Below are 20471 nucleotides of genomic sequence, written 5' to 3'. Positions count from 1 at the left end.
TATCTTGCAAAGTAGTTTCACGATAGTTTCACAGGGTTGCTCCGAAATGTCTTCAGTGTCTACTGCAATTTTGTAGCCGTTTGTAAGAGATTGGATCACCGCTTTCTGACTTGGCATGGCAGCGAATCATCCATGAACCTACTTTCGCACTCCAGGTTTTCTATAATCCAATAGTTCCTCATGAAAACCTCTAGGGTTGAATAGAATTAGACACGCAGTAAGAGCAGAGGTAAGGTGGTGGGCACACAATACACCGTGACTACCCCTGTGGGGGAGAGCTGGGCACACCGGCGCTTGAAGAAGTTTCGTTCTTTCATTGGTCATTGCCTGAGACGAAAAATCCGATATATCAAGGTTTTACATTTTCTGACATTTGCCGCCATCCTCTGAGCCTGTTATCGGAGCTGCACAGTAGTGATCTGTGGAAGATCCGCCTGCTCCTTGGTAATTTTGTTACTGAGCGTGAGACCCCATCTTCATGCTGGGGAACACGGTTTATTTGATGTTATTTATATGGTAACATAAGCCAACACCAAAGCAACCTATCTTATTCTGCAAATGGAAAAACAAAATGGAATAATATCTTTTCGTTTTCCAGCATGTTCTGACGATAAGAGACAACTCTAGTGCTAGTTGTTTATCACCTCCACCCCCCACCCCCCTTACACACACAGTCATTTTCGTGTCCGGATTGAGCATCGGACGTGAATTTAGCAGGATAATAGGATAAATTACACTCTCACATAAACACACGTTATAATGTTAGCTTAGTAATTACAAAGACATGCATGACAATGTTAACGTTGAAAGAAATGCTACATAATCCAATCTATAATATCATATTCCACGTTATCATTGTTTATCAAAAACCACACTAGACCAATGCGTCACGTACGTCCTTGTTTAATATTGCACAGAAACGTTACATAACTCCAGCACAACATTTCAGACAGAATGTTCTTGACAAGGTTTCGCTAAAAACTGTCTCTCTACAATCGATCTTTCATCAATTTTACATTACAGGTTACACATATTTACCACAGTGTGTTCAAGCACGTCGCAAAACGGATCTAAGTGCACAGCACTTGACCAAAGTCACTTAACAAACAATAGAAGCGCCAACAAAGAGGTCTACAGGTTAACAAGTCGTCATCACGTGGTCACTCGATGACTAATCGGCAACTGATTACATTTAATTTGTTGTACGATATATATTCATCATTACAACAAAAATACCGTATAGTCATGGTGGAAACAGAGAGGAGCTAAGCCACAAAGGCTACGTCATATACATCGACACGTATTATTACCATAGTGTGCTTACTATCACGTGACTATGACGTCATCTAGCGTCCGCCATGTTGGTGGGTTAAATGTTCGACCTCTACCTCAACATGTCTGTCCTCTCCCTCGACATGTCTTTCCTCTCACTTGTCTGCCTCTTGTCTTTACATATTAAGAAGGCATCAACAGACAATTGGTAATTCTATTAATACAATCAATCTACATGTATTCCAACTGACCGTTCACCTTGTCTGATCCAACAACCCCACCAACATGTCGGCGGTGGCTATCTTAGTTATGTCATGACGTTACGTGAAAACCCCTATACTTGATCCCGATTCGGGATACTGTGCAATTACTAACTGATAATAGGTCATATAAGGAAAAACCAACTGAAACAAACACGAACTTCAAATGTTACACGTTACTCTGATTTCAAGACACTACTGACCACATATTCTGAATGTCCCGAAAGAGGCATAATCCATTTCCAGAATCTTGAAAACGCCGGTATCTATGTCCGACAACTGTTTCGGACACTATAGATCCGGGTGGTACCTATGTCCGACACTTGTGTTAGCTAACTGTTTCGGACACTATAGATCCGGGTGGTACCTATGTCCGACACTTGTGTTAGCTAACTGTTTCGGACACTATAGATCCGGGTGGTACCTATGTCCGACACTTGTGTTAGCTAACTGTTTCGGACACTATAGATCCGGGTGGTACCTATGTCCGACACTTGTGTTAGCTAACTGTTTCGGACACTATAGATTCGGTTGGTCTTGATGTAGTTCAACCATGCTGTTGTCAGCATCAATTGCAACTTTTGGTCACTCTATGTATGTATGTATGTATGTATGTATGTATGTATGTATGTATGCGTGTGTGTGTGTGTGTGTGTGTGTGTGTGTGTGTGTGTGTGTGTGTGGTGTGTGTGCGCGTGTGTGCGTATGTGTTTGTGTGTGTATGTGTGTGTGCGTGCGTATGTGTGTGCGCGTGTGTGCGTGTGTGTGTATGTATATATATATATATTCATGTATGTTTGTGTGCGTGAGTATCTACGCGCTCCATCCGTCATACTCATAGAATCGTGACGTTTTCTGTATTATCAGTTTGCGAAAATATAAGTACAGGTCGCAATATTCGATATTCGAATATCACAATGAGCCTTGTTGAAACGGGCGGATTTTTCAGGGTAGGAAGGTCAAAATATGCAAGTAGACGTTTGGCTTTATTTTTTTCTGCGAATCTGTCTGGCCGTTTTGTTATCCTTTTAATTGATGCGCTAATGATAGAATAGAAATAGATATACAACTTAAAATACGTTAAGCAAAAGAAGGTACGGAACCAACCACATGCCATACCACTGCTTGAATGTTAGGAAATGCCATACTTTAACGCAATCAGTCTTATTCTGATTTTTTTTTTGTCACACAACTTTCGGAGAGGCTGGGACACAACCGACTAGGATCCATGACAAGCTTTTCCGTTCCAAACCAGGAAAGCTAAAATTTGTACACTAGCCCCATGGCTGTCCCAAGACTGTCTTTAATGTGCTGCCGTACTCATGCCGTACGATGTTTGTGATGGAGGCTTTAGTTTATGGTAGTGAGCTGTATCTGTTGAGTGGGAGAGGTCGGGGTCTTGGTGGTTCGTGTGAGGCGACGGGACATGATGAAGGCCTTCTTACGCATACTGTTCAACCCCACGTTCTTCCGCCATGTGGAGATCAGGCTGTGGAACGCCTCGCGGAAGTTGTTGTTGAAGTACCCATAAACCACCGGGTTGAGCGCGCTGTTCATGTACGTCAGCCAATGGGCGATGGGATAGATGTAGACGAAGATGACGTACTTCTGTGCCTCCGTGACGTCAGCGAAGTCCGAGACCATGAAGACGGTCTGCAGGGGCAGCCACAGCACCGCGAACAGGATCACCACCGTCGTCAACATCTTGATGACGGCCACTTTTCGCGCGGACACCCTTGCTCGCTGCGGGCTGGAGCTCAGGTGGAAGCTTCGTCGCGGCTTTCGGATCCGGTAGCCGATTCGGACATACAGCACGATGGCTACAATCAGAGGGATGGCGTAACAGATCATGAACAGGCTACCGGTGTACAATTTTCGGTAGATGTCCGTTTGCCACTTCTCGGTACAGGTTGCCAGGAGGTTGCCGTTGGTCAGGTAGTACCAGGTCTCTCGGCGGACGAGGCCTTGCGGGATCATGGTGGCCACTGCCAGCGCCCACACCAGCACCACCACGCACAGGGTGTGGAGCCCGGACAGCTTCTTGGATGTGGCGTGGAGCACGGCCTTGTATCTAATGTGAACAACATAAGAACACTTTTGTCACCAGATTGTTTCGGACACAATATATCAGGGTGGTACCTTTGTCTGACACTTGTGTTATAGCAAACTGTTTTGGACACTGTAGACACGGGTGGTACCTATGTCCAACACTTTTGTCACCAAATTGTTTCGGACATGATAAATCTAGATACGGGTGGTACATATGTCCGACACATGTGTTTTAGCAAACTGTTTCGGACACTATAGATTCGGGTGGTACATATGTCCGCCACTTGTGTTATAGCAAACTGTTTCGGACACTATAGATTCGGGTGGTACATATGTCCGACACTTGTGTTATAGCAAACTGTTTCGGACACTGTAGATTCGGGTGGTACCTATGGCCGACACCTGTGTTTTCGCAAACTGTTTCGGACACTATAGGTTCGGGTGGTACCTATGTTTAGCACTTGGGTTACAAAGTGGTTTCATTCAATTTTCCCAACTCTCCGTACCTGTCCGCGGCAATGGCGACGAGGGTGAAGAGTGACGCGCCCACGGTCGCGCCTTGGATGACGGGATACAGCTTGCACATCGCCTGCCCAAACCGCCACCCTGAGAGGAGGAGAGGAATAACACAATTTTACTCTCATGGTGCCAAGCCTTGATTGTCGGCAGCGACGGGAGAGGCTGATGCCTGAAAAGGATTACCAGACTTGTATGGAGTTCCTGATTAGAAATATGATAAGAAAATTGCAACCTTTACTTGGAGACCTTCGCATACATCTTAAGGTCTCCGAGGGATTTAGAATGTTGATGAACTTCTTGTTAAAGGTCACTGATCTGAGATATATTCTTCCGGTCTAACAACAGGAACTTAAACTTAAAGAGGTTTGTACTTAGCCTCCTTCACCGGCGTCTCTGGGGCCTTGGCGTAAGTTTTTTTAAGCGATTTTAAGCGGGAATACGCCGGGAAAGGAAAATATGCCGGGAAAGGAATACTGAGGGCCCGTACAAGCTTCCTGGTATATATTCCTTTCCCGGCATTTCTCCTGACGCCGGTGAAGGAGGCTAGTTTGTACTACGTTTTCTAGTGTTTGCACTTGTTTTTCTTCCAGGCTTCTTACGGGTTCATTATCATTTCAACAGTATCTCTCCGTCCACGAATACGTTATTCCCATTTGCTTCTAAAGCTAACGAAAACTTTGATAATTAAGATCAAAATCAAAACCAATAGACAAAAGCTGGCCACTGAGGTATAACGGAATTCCATGGAGTCAATCTATATGATGACGGCCCGTTCCGCACGGAACGACTACAAATTCCAACCATGGCCATTTCGTCTTCATGTAGGCTTAACCCCGCATATAGCGTCTCCTACTTTCCACGATAACACGTTATCTGATGTAGTTTACTCAGCGACGCTGCAGGTAGGGAAACGTATCAGACGACGCACCGGCGCCAGCGTCTGCTGAGAGCGAGGAACTGTTTCAAAAAGACGTGTCAACACCTATTCGTTATTAATGCTTCATAGCGTAATACTTCCTTCTTTCCGAACAAAGCTGGTTCTGTCCCTTTTTGTATTCGGTTTCGTGCTGGACAAAAGAGGGCAGCGTTTCAGTGACTTTATCAGCTAGACAAAAATCATTGCTGCGAATGTGCCAATTAGACCAACCTGCCAATGCGGCCTGAAATTTTACGATTTCTGGAAACGGCTGGAGTCAGTGATAACGTCCAGTTACCGGCACGCGAAAGGAAATGTGTTGGGCATTCGGGAAACGTTTTCCGCTGACGGCGGCTTATGGCATGGTCACTCAGGAAAAACCCTTTATGATAGTTTAATGTTTCTTGGTGGGAGACCAAATTGCAGATGTTGGCACATTCGCGCACCAAATCCGTAGTGTTCTTTTGGTACACAATTAGACAGATGAGCTGAAGAGGCTCGATGGGCGTCACTCCACCGTCAGGGAAAGTTATGTTAAGTGCCTTTCCCAAGGGCACAACGTCGGGGCATGGTGGGTATCGAACTCGAGACCTTTCGATTCCGAGCCGAACGCTCTATCAGTAACTCCACAGTAACGCCACAAGAACCCTATATTGTTGCGCCTAACGATGCCGATACCATGAAGGTAACGGACAATCATCAGTACTGCAGGGGATATACGGCCTCAATCAAAGTCCGTTCGCCCTAGACCCCTACCTTCTTTGAGGGTCGCCTTGTACATTGAGCTCTAGAAGAAAAAACGTTATAACAGGGTGCTTTGTATATTCTAGTTCCTCCCCAGATATTCATGACAGTGTATGTATAATCATCTCATGTTGTTTTTACGATTGCACAGAACGAGAGAGACGAAGCCACTGTATGTGCAGAGTTGGATCCGTGGACCAAGGAAATTAGTAGTATACAAAATGTCCTTGGAGGTACAACATGAATTGTGTGAGTGGGCATCATCGTGGGCGAACGCTTTCCTTTCGCTTTCACATATCCGACGTTCTGTCTGAATGGGAGGGCGGTGTTGTGGTTCAAGTAACGGTTTATGAGGCACAATCGCACCGTATTCACCCGCCTCTACTCCAGCTCATTCAAACAGGATGTCGGATATGTGAAAGTGAAAGGACTTCCTCCTCGGACATTTTTCGAAAGTCTGATTGATCTTTGTGCAGAACATGTAAAATTATCAAGGCTAGGTATCAAAAGCACTGATCAATGGATGAATAAATGAATGAAGACCTCAAGTACAGGTTGCAACAGAATGATAGTTGACAGGTACATGAAATGTTTACAATGTCAACCAAAACAAGAATCACATTCTATCAAGATAGCTTGACTTCTTCTTACCTCTTTGTGATACTGAAAATGGTGGAATAGATAGTTTTTACAATCAAAGTTTTGTCTGAATTCATAAGTGATATGAATATTGTCTGCATTGCTCAGATGTAACGAGATATACCGGCATCATATAACGTTATGTTCAGCAATCTGTTAAAGTATTTCTCTTCAGACTGACTTTTGGTCGCGCTTTTGGTCGTCCTTGCCCTTTCAAAAGGAAAAGACGTAATCAATGTTTTACCCCATTCTCAGCCCTAGCACGTTGTGCATGCCTCCCAAAGAAACGTGAACTTTTGATTGGGCGTTAATACTTGGATTTTCAGCCAATCAGCTTGTTTCTGAGTAATAAGGCATGTGCAGTTTGATTGACAAGGGGCTTTCACACCGCCGGTAAATGGTTATTTCTGATATTACGGAGCCGTTACTGCAGAATAAGGCCACCTTCGGGTTGAACGTGCCAGCTTCTAGGATCAACACATGGCACGGCACGGTAGAGGATACTTGGATTTTAATCAATCCTTTTAAAAGGGTAATTACATGACTATGCACCAGGGAGTTATCTAAGAGATTTGGGAGTCCGTATCATAATCGTCTCAACATAGTTCTGGTAAGTCTTTTTTACTGATATAGTTAATATCCATGGAAATCTTTATAATCCTCTGCCAAGCCAGCCAAAAATGCTACAAAATGCCAGCAGGCAATGGAGGGGTTATATAAGAGGAAGTTTACCAAAGTCAGTCAGCTGTATGCAGTATTACTTCGATCTTTCTTGAACCATAAAACGCGGATGTATATAGTTCTGCATGTGAGGTTAAAGAGAACACAAGTAGGCGGATTGAGATGGCTGACGTGGGTAATCACAGCGCCATTTTCCCTCATAAAATCCTTATCAAACCCTAACATGGCTGGTTCATCGGGACAAAATGACATGACGGAAAGCAGAGGCGATTACATCCACGGATCTGCACCGACCCTGGCTAGTTTCGCACGGAATATAGAGGTCACATGAATACTCAACACCTCAGTAAGACCATATTTCCAGAGTCATGCATACGAAATCCTATATAACAAGTTGTAAAGGTCGCAAAAAATCTCCCAAATCCCGTTGTGACCCAATGTACAGACTTTACACCAACCAGACCTGATCCTACTCGCTCTCCGCTGTACCGTGTCACATGTGTGTTGATCCTCTGAGCTGGCGGAAAATGCGCCAAGGCTATATGACGGGCATCATGCAACAATAACATGGCTGTGTCAGTGGTATCCTTGGATGTGTTGTAAAGCTTCTTTTCCATCAAACCCACACAGGCCCAATTACACAGCACGGAAACAATTGATCGACTATATCCATGAGAAATCCTACAGGGCGGTTTACGAAACTGAAATGTCAACGAACCGTAACTAGAGTTCATGATCAGAGACTGTAGTTTAAACAATGCAGAGTTATCATACATCTCCAGTATTGCCATGTGGAAGGGCGGAAAAGCAACAAAAAATGACTCTGAAGTGAATGCCGGCTTGTAATCTTTGTTACTTTATATATTATTAGTATACAGGTCCGGAGAGCGACAAAACGGACATAACGACGGCGGATGTACACATCAAACAGTTGAGAAAAGCGCCACATTCGAAGACAACCCGATTGAAAGGAGTGAAAAGATAATTCCTGTTTCCGCACATCCTGACGATAATGACCCTGAATTTCTTGGAGTCCTGCGGTGTGATTTCGGAAAAAGAAATTGATAATATATCAAGTTGTTGGCAGCAAAGATATAGCCTGGGTACCATCCTCCATAGTAACAGCTAGCTCAATACTTTCGCTTGCTAACCTCATGTAAAGATTGGGTCAGTGGTTAGGCCCCCTTTCCACTTGACGGCGCTCTCACGGCGCTCTCGCTGCGATGGAAATATGGCCAGAGCGCGGTGAGAGCGCCGCGACGCCGGAAAAAGCTGCTCTAGTGGAATCTCTCCGGCGACCCCAGCGCGCTCTCACCGCGACGAAAAACTCAAATGTCAGCATCTTTTTATGAGCTAGCAAAGGTTCGAAACATTACTCAACGAATTTCAGAGAAAAGTGTATTTTGGTATCTTTGAAGTCATCCTTTTACGTCATACACAACATTCAAAGTATAAAATCAAGGCTGTAATCAAATCGAATTTTGGTCACTGTACAGTCACTCAGCTTGAAATATACATGTTTGTCTTGCTGCTTTTTTCTTAAATATGTCATGTAGCTTTATCACTATGAATTTCTTTATCATGCCACGTTATTACTGTAAAGCATACACTGAAACACTTCGAATTATTGAAAATAGGACTTAAATAATCTAAATGTACAGGTGAAGAGCAAGAAAATCTAATGTCATCAAAAATAAGTTGAGAAATGATAAACTTTTGTTTTTAAACCTCATTTATTCCATCTCAGTTTGTTTAATTGTACATCACCGGTAGATTTTGGACATCTCACCGGTTTCTGTCTGTGTCAAATATACTTCTTCACAAACCGCAGTCGAGAGCGCAGAGAGAGCGCGGTGAGAGCGCCGTCCTAGATAAATTGGTATCATAAACCACTGCTAAGGCCTATTGCGCTCGCCGCGCTCGCTGTGCGCTCTGTTGGCGCTCATGGCGCTCTCACCGCGCTCCCTTGGCGCTCTCTCTGCGCTCTTCGTTGGATCGCCGTCCACGGCGCTCTCACGGCGACTGTTTTGAGCAGGTTCAAAACAGTCGCGGAGGTGATGGCGACCATGGCGACCATGGCGCTTCCACCGCGATCTCTGCGCGCTCTCATGGCGACCTTGGCGATCTCACCGCGCTCTCACCGCGCTCTAGCCAATTTGAGGTCGCAGAGGGAGCGTCGTGAGAGCGCCGTCCTAGTGGAAAGGGGGTATTACTACTGTCCTGAGGATGGTACCCAGGATAGCAAAGGTTGCCAGTGTCTGTCTACTGATTATTTTTCAGATAGCAACTTCCAATGTAGCTTGTAGATCGCCATACATGTATTTGATATTTGCTTGAGCCAAGTGCTGTTTCTGCTGATTGCATCCCTGTTTGGCTCGACTCAGACCGCCTACTGAAACCTTCACAGACATAGACAATATAGCACCAGCGTACATTCACGGTTATAAAACATATGATAAATCGATTCGTAATATAAAAGTGCCGCATGCAAACGTTATTGACATCTGCACTTGACAAAGATATTGGCCATATGTAGCTATGACGTGTGGTGTGCCATTACTGTACATTCAGTTTTGCGGAAATACCCTTGACTGACAATGTAATATCACAGCCGAGGTGTTCACTCAGCAAGGTCTGTTATTACTAGGTTATTCGCAGACGTGTTTCCATCGCCATATAACGTTTACGGCATATGACATCTATTTCGCATTGCCAATATGTCTACACTGGCTATAAATACCCCGATTCTTTCCAAGTTTGTACATGGTTATATGAAGCCATAAAGCACCACAAAGCGATGGGAAAGTTTTGATAGCTTTGGTTGGAAATCTTTGTCTCTTTGCGGTAACACCAAATGAAACGGCACAGCGGCTACAGTACAATTGCTGTACTTCACAATCCTATTTGCTGCGGTGGCTTAGACGAGTTTGATTTGGTTATAATATATTAGACCCGTAGAAGCCAGCATAATGCTCACGATTTAATCAATGAAGAAAGTGTAGTCCATTAAGCCACTCATTTAAGAGTTCTGAAGACGCCGCAATTGTCTCTGTGATTTGGCGTGACATCGAGGTTTTTATGTCTTTTCTGATCAGTAAATTGGATGGGATGCGGCTGACTTTGATGTTGTACCGGTAATACGGACTCAGGTGGGGGTTAGGTGGGGTGAGCTTCCCGGCGTAGCTCTATTCACTAGGCATACACATATTCGATTACTGTCAAAGTCGCAGTGCACAAGACTAGCATGACAATTCTGGGTAATCATGTTACACTGTGTTTTGCAAATGCATTAGAGGAAATATCTCGCCTGCCGCTGCAATCTCCCACAGCGTGATTCCACGGTGTGCCATATTTTCTCCATAAAATGTATATAGTTACTGTACATATACATGTATGGTTTCTCTGACTTTAAACAGTACATCTCTTTATCTTCGTTGCGAATGATGGATCACTCGTAAAACAGAATTGGGTAGAACGGCGGTGACCTTTCCGTAATGGTCTCAGCTATTCGACGCTTTTTATATTTACCATTTTATGCAGACCACGTTTAGTTGTAGATCGCAGAGGTTGCCCCAATCAGTCTACGAACCAGAGAGTCTCGTGTCAAGTTTCTGAGAAAATCCATTTGTCATAATGGTTTGAACTTTCTGACCGGAGATAACTATTACGGCGTCTGGTTTCATCAAAGACGGACCCTTTAAAACCGTGCTAAAGAGCTCTTATTCTAACGTGATTCGACGATGGGCGACCTTAATATGCCGGATATTGGTCGTTAAACGCCACCAGTAATGAAACAGCTGTTGCTTTTCTCCATTCAATTTGTACGACCGGGATGTAACATGTACTTGTCCGGTTACGTACTGAACATGATCCAGCTTGCAACAACCTTAGGATGCCAACTACTAGTCCTTAAACGCCCCAGTAATAAAGCAGCTGTTGCTTTGCAATTCAATCTGTAGGGCATTGATGTAAATCTCTCCTTCTCGCACTCTCTCTCTCTCTCTCTTACTTCCACTCTCTCTGCCTTTTTCTCCCTGTATGTGCGTGTGTAGTGTGTTATTCTACATTTGCCCTTATCTAAGTGTAACGTAAATTAATGCCTGTTTCGAACCGTTAAGAAACGCATAGTCTGCAATTTGTCAGACCTGCCAGCTTTACGATTTAATCAGCACAGCGTTGTAATTCTTTAGACTAACGAAGATTTTCCTTGCCATAACCTCCAGAGACCTCAGTTCATCACATTGTAGGCAGAGAAATCGTTAACATCAGAGAAGCAATCTACCACCTTAATGCCACAGATCGTAAACCGTGAAAGGTTTTATTTATTAGTTGATACTACTTAAAAAAAAAAAAAAAATTTACCCGGCAAAGTTTGCCGTCACACCTCGCCACTATCATTTGCAAAGCTCCATCGAACACGTAAAGGATTCGCACCAGATAACTGATACCAAGTTTCAACGCTTGTAAATGCGTCAATCGGCGTCTGTTGACAAAAATCAATATGCATGCATAACTTACTCTCCTAGCAGAGGTTAGGCTCTGGCTGTTTTTTAAATAAGATATAAAAAAAGCCCGATAAAAACGACTAAAAAAACGTTAAAAAAACAGCCGGAGCCTAACCTCTGCATGGAGAGTATGCATAATCCAGTATTCAGTATCCAGCTGACTGGTTAATGGCAGGTGTCATCTGTTAACTCTAACTGCATCGGTGTAAACATTCCGGATCTGCCTTGATGTGGAGACAGACGTCTCAATTGAGTAAAGATCATGACACGTATTGTAGAGCAGTGCAGATCTCTCTCTCTCTCTCTCTCTCTCTCTCTCTCTGTGTCTATCCTATATGTGTAACCCTCAACTCTCTCATTGTCTCTCTCTCTGTGCTTACCCCTTATTCCACCATCTTGTTCTGCCATTTTTATGAAATGAGAAAGGACGCAAATAGCTTTTGTGATAGATGTACAAATAGCCGATGACTCAGTCAACATCACTACCGTGTAATAACGGAAAATTTCACACACGACTCTGAGGAGAAGGCCTCGCCCTTGAGGGCGTCGCCAAAAAATTCACCGCGGACAACGCCTGTGTCAAAGACCTATGGTCTGACGTATGACTGTTGAAAGCGGATATTGCAAATCTCCCGTCCGTGGATATCAATTTGACGGGGGCATTCTCCCGGGCAATAACCAATGAAAAGGATCAAGCGTTCGTTTACGTGATTTCGGCGGAACGCTGTCTCGGATCAGTGCCGAGGGAACCAAGCCCTTTCCGGGGAGAGGATGGGAATAATTCGTTTGAAGTCATATCAGGGCATGAATTGTTTGGTGAATGGTCACGATGTTTTATGTAAGTGAAGAAGTTCAGAGCAAAAGTGTCCAGATCGAGAAGTAAGATTGGGTTTGACTTTTGATACAATAACCTTTAGCAACGCATGTGTAGGTCACTCACTTAAGTGTATGGATTTACACGTCAGTACGTAAGGTATCACACGATGTTGAGTGCAAGGCCAAGAGACCACTTCTAGGCCCTCAACTACTTACTCAGTGATCACTTTAATGTTATGGATTACCTATTACTACTGGGACAGCTGAACGATGTTATGGATTACCTAAGCACGACTGGAACAGCATGTCTTCTCCCTGAGCCAGAAACATCATGACTGAGACAAGTCCGACTCACTGAGTGTGAGCATGAGGCTCGATAATGATCTAAGCAGGTGAACCAGAAATCCTGTTCAGACACTCACCAAAGGATGTTACATGAAACGTCTAATCGTACTAGTATCCAAAAGCTATCCAGTTAGCTTGCCTGATCCAAGCGTCTGTGTAACGCTTCGGTCACAATTGAAAAAAAAGCCCCTGGGAGTTTACGGGCTGTTTTTTTTTTACTTTCGGGGGTGACCTCTACGTAGCCCCGTTGCTACCGGACTATTTTTGGGCACGGACGGCTTCAGAGCCCGGCCGGGGACCCTATGGACACAGTCGCAAAGGTGCAAATGCGTAACGAAGACCTTTCAGGAAATTTCTATCTTCATTTAGACCGGCATAGTTTTGAGAAATTCGAGACTGTCGGAGCTTTCATCAGAGTCAAATGACCATAGCATGTCGCACGTGACCTTCAGGATACATGACATTAGCAATGGGTCACAAAGGTGCCAAGAAGACTATATCGCCCCCCGTCTGTGCTGAGTGAGTCTCCTCATGAGAATCTGCAAACCTTTTTGCTGGCTGACATTTCAGAAATAACACGGACGTTTGAAAGTAAAGACCATGAAATATTCCTGTTCATATCATGTCCTCGCACCTGGTGTTATTTACAGCCTACCCACAAGTCGATAGGGAAAAGTATACATTCTTACAGCTCAGTATATGTTTCGACACTGATATCATTTTTCATAGGAGTGGCTGTAACTACTGCCAATGATATTGCTTTGGGCCGTGATGTTGTGGAATAAGATTGGGGGAGTGGGAGTATTTTATGAAGCACAAAACATCACATTTTAGTACTTTGTTGGAATATTATGGCATGGATCGTGAATTTTCGATGGCTATAAGGTTTTTTGGTAATGCGTCTGCAGAACTCGGGGCAATACTTTGGAGTCTACTCCAGACCGCTGGGAAAACCGTATTCATAAAAGTCAATGACAAATGTATGATGGAGGTACAATAAAGGGTCGCTGGTTGGCACAATAAAGGGTCGGTTTAGAAAGAAAGAAAGAAAGGTGAGAAGTAGAAGACGTCACCGTAGAAGAACGGTTGTCATTTGAAACGGTCGACCGCAAGCTGGTCGATGCCATCTCACACTCAAAGATGTAAAAGTGCATAGACAGCAACATTTCAATTGCAAACTTACAATAACATCATGATAAAGGGAAGAAATGGAAATAGAAAGTTCACCAGCTCGGGTTTACAAACGGCTCATAAAGCCCAATCCTAAAACGATAATCCTCTACACCTCGAAACATCTTGGTGTTGACGAGCGTGCTAATACACTTCTACGATATTGCATTGACTATTGCGAATGGACCGTTTACGGAAATTAGCTGAAGAGCCAGAATAAATGTAGCTGTAATATATTTAGGTATGTTGCGGAGTGTTTGAATTTTTTTCTGCCAGTGACCATAGTTCGTACAAGTACACAGAAATGCATGGAATGAAGAATAAGAAAGCACACAAAAATCTAAAACTTCAAACATAATTTGTTCATAAACACCCCCTATCTTTACCGAAACAGTTGTCTTTCTCCAAACAGCTCAGATAGGGTAAAGATAGGGTAACTGTGCCAAGAACAGTTTTGCTACCCGGGAGGATAAATATATGATGGAACGTCTTTCTTAATTATCCGTATAACCTCTCCCTGCGACGTTTGACATTACATCGAGCGATAGCAGCCAGGGGAAGTGGAAATTATTACAATCACAATCCTGTAATGAGTAATTAGACCTTTCCTTAAGTTTTTACACGGACGGGGACCCAAGCCCAGTACTGGTCCCAATCCTCCATTTGCATAGAAATAGCTTTAAGCATGGATATCCTTGCGAGTATTGCATTATTTCACAGCCGTATATTTATTCACAGGATGTGATATCATCTTATCGAAATTCAAAGAAAAGCTATTTCCAAGCAAAACATTATATTTCTGGACAGGTTGGAAAGATATAAGATATACATTTGTCTTTCCTTAGTTAAACGGTGCCCGTTGGCCCGTCCTTTCCAAAGCTGTAGTATAGTGCATAACTCTGACTCTGGGGTTCGCTATACTTCTTGATATGATATGCTATGGTTCGATACATAATATGATACATAACTTTATTGCACAACACTTGTACGAGGTACAAAGTATGACATCAACATAACTACAGTGCTATTACTTACCTTAAGGCTTATCTAACTAATACAGGAGTTGTAGTATGGGATAAGTTTCTTACAATCATTAGAGGCTATGATGTGGTAACGATGATTCGAAGATGAATGTGAAATATGCCCCTACTCACAACCCCTTGCTGAGCTTCTTAAAAGTCACCCAGCTCCTATTGTGACCAATGTCTTTACGGCTTATGAAGAGTCAATGTCATCAACAGTAGACAGGTGATGCTTTAAGCCCAATGTAATGACAAAGGTGACCCCGTCGGGACGTGAAATTGGATCCTGTAATAAGCCGAGACTGTGTAATTTATCACGGCTTATAGAGAGTTGCCTTGCTGAGGGTTGACGTGCTGTTCGTCACCGCGTCCCTCTGTCCTCTGTAGGACATTTCTCTCTCTCTCCCTCTAGCAAGTTAACTTTGTTCGATTAACGCCAGTTTAGTAGAAGGACGTCCGCCAAAGGAACGCCTCGTGGGCGACACAAGTGTAGTTAACTTGAAGAGACTTTATTCCAATATGGCTGAATTGGAGGAGTCGGTTGTCGGAATGAACCAGCTTAATATATGGGTGTCAGTTCAACCAAATACAACATAAAGCAGCAAAGGTGGCGGAAGATAACGTTTACAAAATGCTGGACACAACTGTTATGGCACATTGGCTACAGGTTGTAGTGTATGTAATCATATTCAACTGTGGTTGCATACAGTAAAGTGTGGTGTGGCTGTGGAAATAAGGTCAAGAACCGTATAGTGCACTAGTCTTTCGTCAGCTCTGGCGTAGTGTTTTTAATACATGCGGCGAAGATGATGGTGAGGATGACTGGTCTAGCACACAAACAAAAAGCAGGATTTGGATATTTCTATTTCTACATCTATCAAGAGCTTCTCGAGTTGTGCTGCTATTGAGCACTGAAAAACTCTGCATTTCTTTCCGACAGAAAGTAGTCGGCACTTCACCCTGCCTCGAACGGGTACTAGATAATTCATGAAGTGACCATCATGTCGCTATCCTTTTAACCTGAGATCTCAGACTCTGTGTCGATAAGTGACGCGGGGGACAAGGCCCGACCCACGCACCAAAGGATGACGTGAATCACCGGAAATTAAAGGACTCAAGGACCCTTTCACCTTTAGCCATGGGAAAACCCATTATCAACGTATTGAACCAAAAAGCAATGCTACGTAAATCCGCCCTGTTTTAGTGATGTTTCATCTATCGTATACTTTTTGTCAGTCAATACGGGCAACAGCTTCAAAGCCTTGTAAAGACAACTGGCTATTTGGCTTAAAACCATGATGACAAAAATGCATTTTACAGAACTTTCCGCCTTATACCTTCACTAATCAGAGACAATCTGCAATACATCGTTGACCTTCTTTGACCCATTGCTGGAATCACGTGTCCACAAAGTCACGTGTCACACTGAATTGGTCATTCTTTCTGAAGAAGGGAGTTGAGATAGATTGATAGATAGATAGATAGATCTTTTCCCTTTAACTTTCAACTTCCACGAGAAGATCGAGAGAGAGAGAGAGAGAAAGAGAGAGAGAGAAAGACTGGGAGAGAGAGACTGAGAGAGAGAGACTGAGAGAAACTGATCATGAGAGACAAACCAACCGACCTGTGAGTAAGTTGTCCACCAGGGTGACGGGCAGACAGAGCAGCATGACCAGTAGGTCGCTCACGGCCAGGTTCACGATGAAGTAGTTGGTCACCGTGCGCATGCTCCGGTCCTTGATGACGACGACGCAGACCAGCAGGTTGCCCGTGACGCCCATGACGAAGATGATGACGTAGAACGCCGTGAAGATGGCGGCCACCAGGGGGGAGTGCTTCATGAGGGGGATGTTGTCCATGACGTCATCGGTAACGGTCGTGTTGTTGACGAAATGGTCCATGGCTGGAACGGCCTCTACATGTGCGTCTTACAGCAAATCTGTGTAAAAATACAACGGTAAAAAAGTGATTAAATATATCATAGCGACAACAGTCTCTCGACCGGGACGGAGGGTGCTACCTACTTTCTCACACATCGGCGACTGAGGAAGGACACGGACTTTGTGGTGGGTATATACATACATATACTTTCACCTTCCTTCGTCCCAATCACTTTGCAAAGACTCCCCTCGCAATAAAGGAGAAGGGGAGAAAGGGTACAAAGCTATATATTTGTACTTTAATCCCCTGTGGCTGGTCGGCAAATACGATACACAACACAATTTAGCATTACAGCCACATTGTGCGCTCACCCCTGCACAAACCTCTGTGATTAGTACAACATTTAGCGGCTGAACAGACCTAGAGCCGGGATGCCAGTGAAAATAGGATTATTGTACGCCGGTGCGCGGCTATAGCTACATGTAATTTCTGCAGCAAATAGGATTTCACACAATCCATATGATCCAGAACGCAACTGGACTCCTGGTTGGGCTAAAACCACGCTGCTGTGGTAAAACTCAATGTGTTATGACATTATGCCGGGTTCAAAGGTGCGTATATATTCAAGACCCAGTAAGGTCCTCCACCAGGCTCCATGGGTCGCTGGCAAAATAGTAGAAATTGGACAAATATAGGCACATACAAATGTAACATGCCAGCGGAGTTAGCTGTCCGAGGAGTATGATGAATTTTCGACCGAAACTCCGACGACATATTATTTGGCTATATTTTTCCAATTTTTTTTTTCAGCAACATGTGGAGCCCTGCTAAGACTCCCATACACACCTAGTGAACCAACCTTAAATAGTGGTTGACTTTTAATGCGCCCTGATGTTGAAAATATATTGGGACTCCCACCGAGGTCTCGCACGAATACTTTGGAGCTCTTTTTTCTCGATATCGGAAAAAAGCCTTTATACGACCACAAAGGTCCTCATTATACGGCAGAAAATAAAACTGTGGCCGTTCCCGGATCGGATATCGCGCAATTCGACACCTAACTAGTAGATTTATTGCTCTTTCCTGGTTTGGAAATATGACGAGAAGAATACATAAAGAAGACTGATGTATCCTGTTGGCAACAAAGAAAAATCAATCGTCATTCAACGAGATGGAATAATGGGGATGCACAGCGGACCAGACCTTCAAAGAACCGTATATCATCCACTCTACATGAGGGGACGGCTATTCCAGAACCATCTTTATTAAACTGTAATTGCATGAATACGTTTCACACGTAGGCCAGTTATGCTATTCTATCTTTAGACGGTAAGCTGGAGGGTACGTTAGTTCGTAGGTGAATGATGGGGATGAGAATAGATCAGATTCGGGGAAGCTATGGTCGTCCTTGAATAATTTCTGACAGCTTACTTGTCATCATTTTGGACGCTGCTAGAGATTCTTTTATGTGAACGACATTTTTGGGGCTTAAAAAAGATGCACCGATGCATAACGATCTTAGCCTGGGTACCATCCTCCGTTGGATAATATTGCTAATAGAGGAAAGGTTTGGATGCCATCTGAAACGTCTGACTGTTTCTGAAATCAGATCCAATTGCTTAATGAGTATACTGTAAACTGCTATTTGGCGTACAGTGAAGATAAATTTAGAATACATTCTTTATGTAAGGAAGGCGAGGTTCAACCGTGTTTAACGGCACGAATTCAGTATGTCAGTGTTTTATAAAAGCATTTACCCATCGGTCTACAAGAAAAATTTTGCGGAATTTCTTTGAAATCCATGTTGTATAAAGTATTCATCACATGAGTGTTAAGAGTACAGACGAATGACCTACTTTTAAAGTAAAGAGATTACAGACTGTGTTGTGTGTATGACCTAATCTTAGACAAGCGATGGTGACGAAGGCGTAATCCGCTTTAAAGAAAAAGTGAAGGCAAATTCTTAAATGAATTGGTACGACGGAAGACGTATAATTCGGTTTCAGACAAGGGATCTAATCTATTCGTTTTCTGTTAGTGTTGACGTCAATGTACAACATCATCCTTTTGACATGCAAATATGTGGTTTATAAATAATTTATAAAACATAAAAGGTGTTTAACCCAGGACTACAGATATAGTTACATATTGGCGTCAGTTCATAACAAGATGAGGATTTTATGGTTTTTAATGACTTATATAAAAGGCAATGCGTATCATCAAGTTTAAGACAGAGCATAGGCGGTATAATTATAATCACGTATACACTAAATCTCCAAGGACAAAAGGCCACTACACCGCTGACCTCCATCTCTTTGTGTAAATCCATATAACTGAGGTGATTATCTATTTATGCATGCGTCAGCGTTTTAGATTAAATCACTCATAATCTGTCATATCAAATCACCATTAAAAGTGACGACGTGATTATCATAGTGGGCGATAATACGTTGTTTTTATTTGCACTCATCAAACGTTCTTTTGCTGTGCAATGTGAGGGGACGGTGGTGGGTAATATCCAAGCAGATATTAGGTGTGGAAGATCTCAATGTCAATGTTTTATTTGGTAAGGGTCTCGAGGGCAATACACACGAATTTAGTCCTTATTGCACGACTTCACAACAAATAAACAAATAAACTTTTTACACTCTGATTAACAATCAATCAATCGGTCGCGTGCATCATTTGTTGATTAACATTAACTCTGATTAACATAGTACAATAATTGATTAAAATCATGTTTGATAAACCATACGTAATATGCGGCTAAATGTTGATGGTACTACAGGGATATTGCCTTGTTACAGAGCCGGGTTGCGCAATGGAGGAAGGACTTGCTAATACTAACAGTACGGGTTTTCGGTACACTGAGACTGAGAGAATGTCTAGGTGAGAGTCTTGTAGCAATGTCTTTTAAACTGAGGCCAGTAGACAACCAGAAAACGACCTTCCACCTCCAACATCTGCTTGGAGATTAGGCGATTGCTTCGTTCCAAACTCACCGAGACATATTGAGTATTCCGGGCCGGTTGTTGGCCTAGTCACCCAATATCTTACCGGTAACAAGATTCTGGACCATTTATCATAGAGCTGCAGCACTGCGGCTTTGTATAGTCCCGGCGATTTCCCGTGTGTAACGGCTTCGTAACGACCGTATTCAGCTGATTCGATACATCTTTACAAAGCTCTCACACATTTTGAAAAGAAACCGTTTTCTTAGAACTTCTCTGTAAGGGGAACTACGCTCTATATTCGTTGTACTTGGAAACGTGAAAGTGGATATCGATCCAGTTTAGTTCTTTGAAGAGATACTCTTTTACTGCTCGTGACATAGAAGACAGACTATATGTACAGTATTTACAGGTTCATCGTACCGGGAAATTCCCCTAGATCTTTTCGAGAAACACAATGAACAGTGGACCATGGCTTAACATCCCGTCCTAAAGACTACGACCCTTTCCCTTAACTTGCCTAATATCGGGTGAGCGACGCAGTCTAGATCGAATTTACGGCATCTAGCTAGTTGCAGAGGCAGGTCCGCTAACTACTGGACTACGTTGAGCTACGGCGGTCAGCTTATGTAAAGAACCCACTTGCGACCAAATATTGAGAGAAGTTTCCTCGATTCTAATTTTGTAGGCTAGCGAGCGTC

The 20471-nt window shown here is 43.4% G+C and overlaps 1 protein-coding gene across 1 annotated transcript in view; it reads right to left on the bottom strand.

The window, feature by feature from the left end:
* Positions 1–2270: 2270 nt before the first annotated feature.
* The window catches only part of LOC118426705 (neuropeptide FF receptor 2-like), a 33124-nt gene continuing 14923 nt past the window's right edge, over positions 2271–20471 (bottom strand). The window contains exons 3-5 of the mRNA XM_035836237.1: positions 16563–16877; positions 4088–4187; positions 2271–3603 (exon numbers count right to left, since the gene is read on the bottom strand). Of these exons, the coding sequence (XP_035692130.1) occupies positions 2883–3603; positions 4088–4187; positions 16563–16839 (1098 nt within the window). The 5' untranslated portion in view covers positions 16840–16877 and the 3' untranslated portion in view covers positions 2271–2882. The remainder of the gene's footprint in view (positions 3604–4087; positions 4188–16562; positions 16878–20471) is intronic.

The sequence above is a fragment of the Branchiostoma floridae genome, chromosome 11 (genome assembly GCF_000003815.2).
Source record: "Branchiostoma floridae strain S238N-H82 chromosome 11, Bfl_VNyyK, whole genome shotgun sequence".
Taxonomy (NCBI): Eukaryota; Metazoa; Chordata; class Leptocardii; order Amphioxiformes; family Branchiostomatidae; genus Branchiostoma; species Branchiostoma floridae.
Note: the sequence above shows the minus strand (reverse complement) of the source record. Positions and strands in the feature narration are given on the sequence as shown.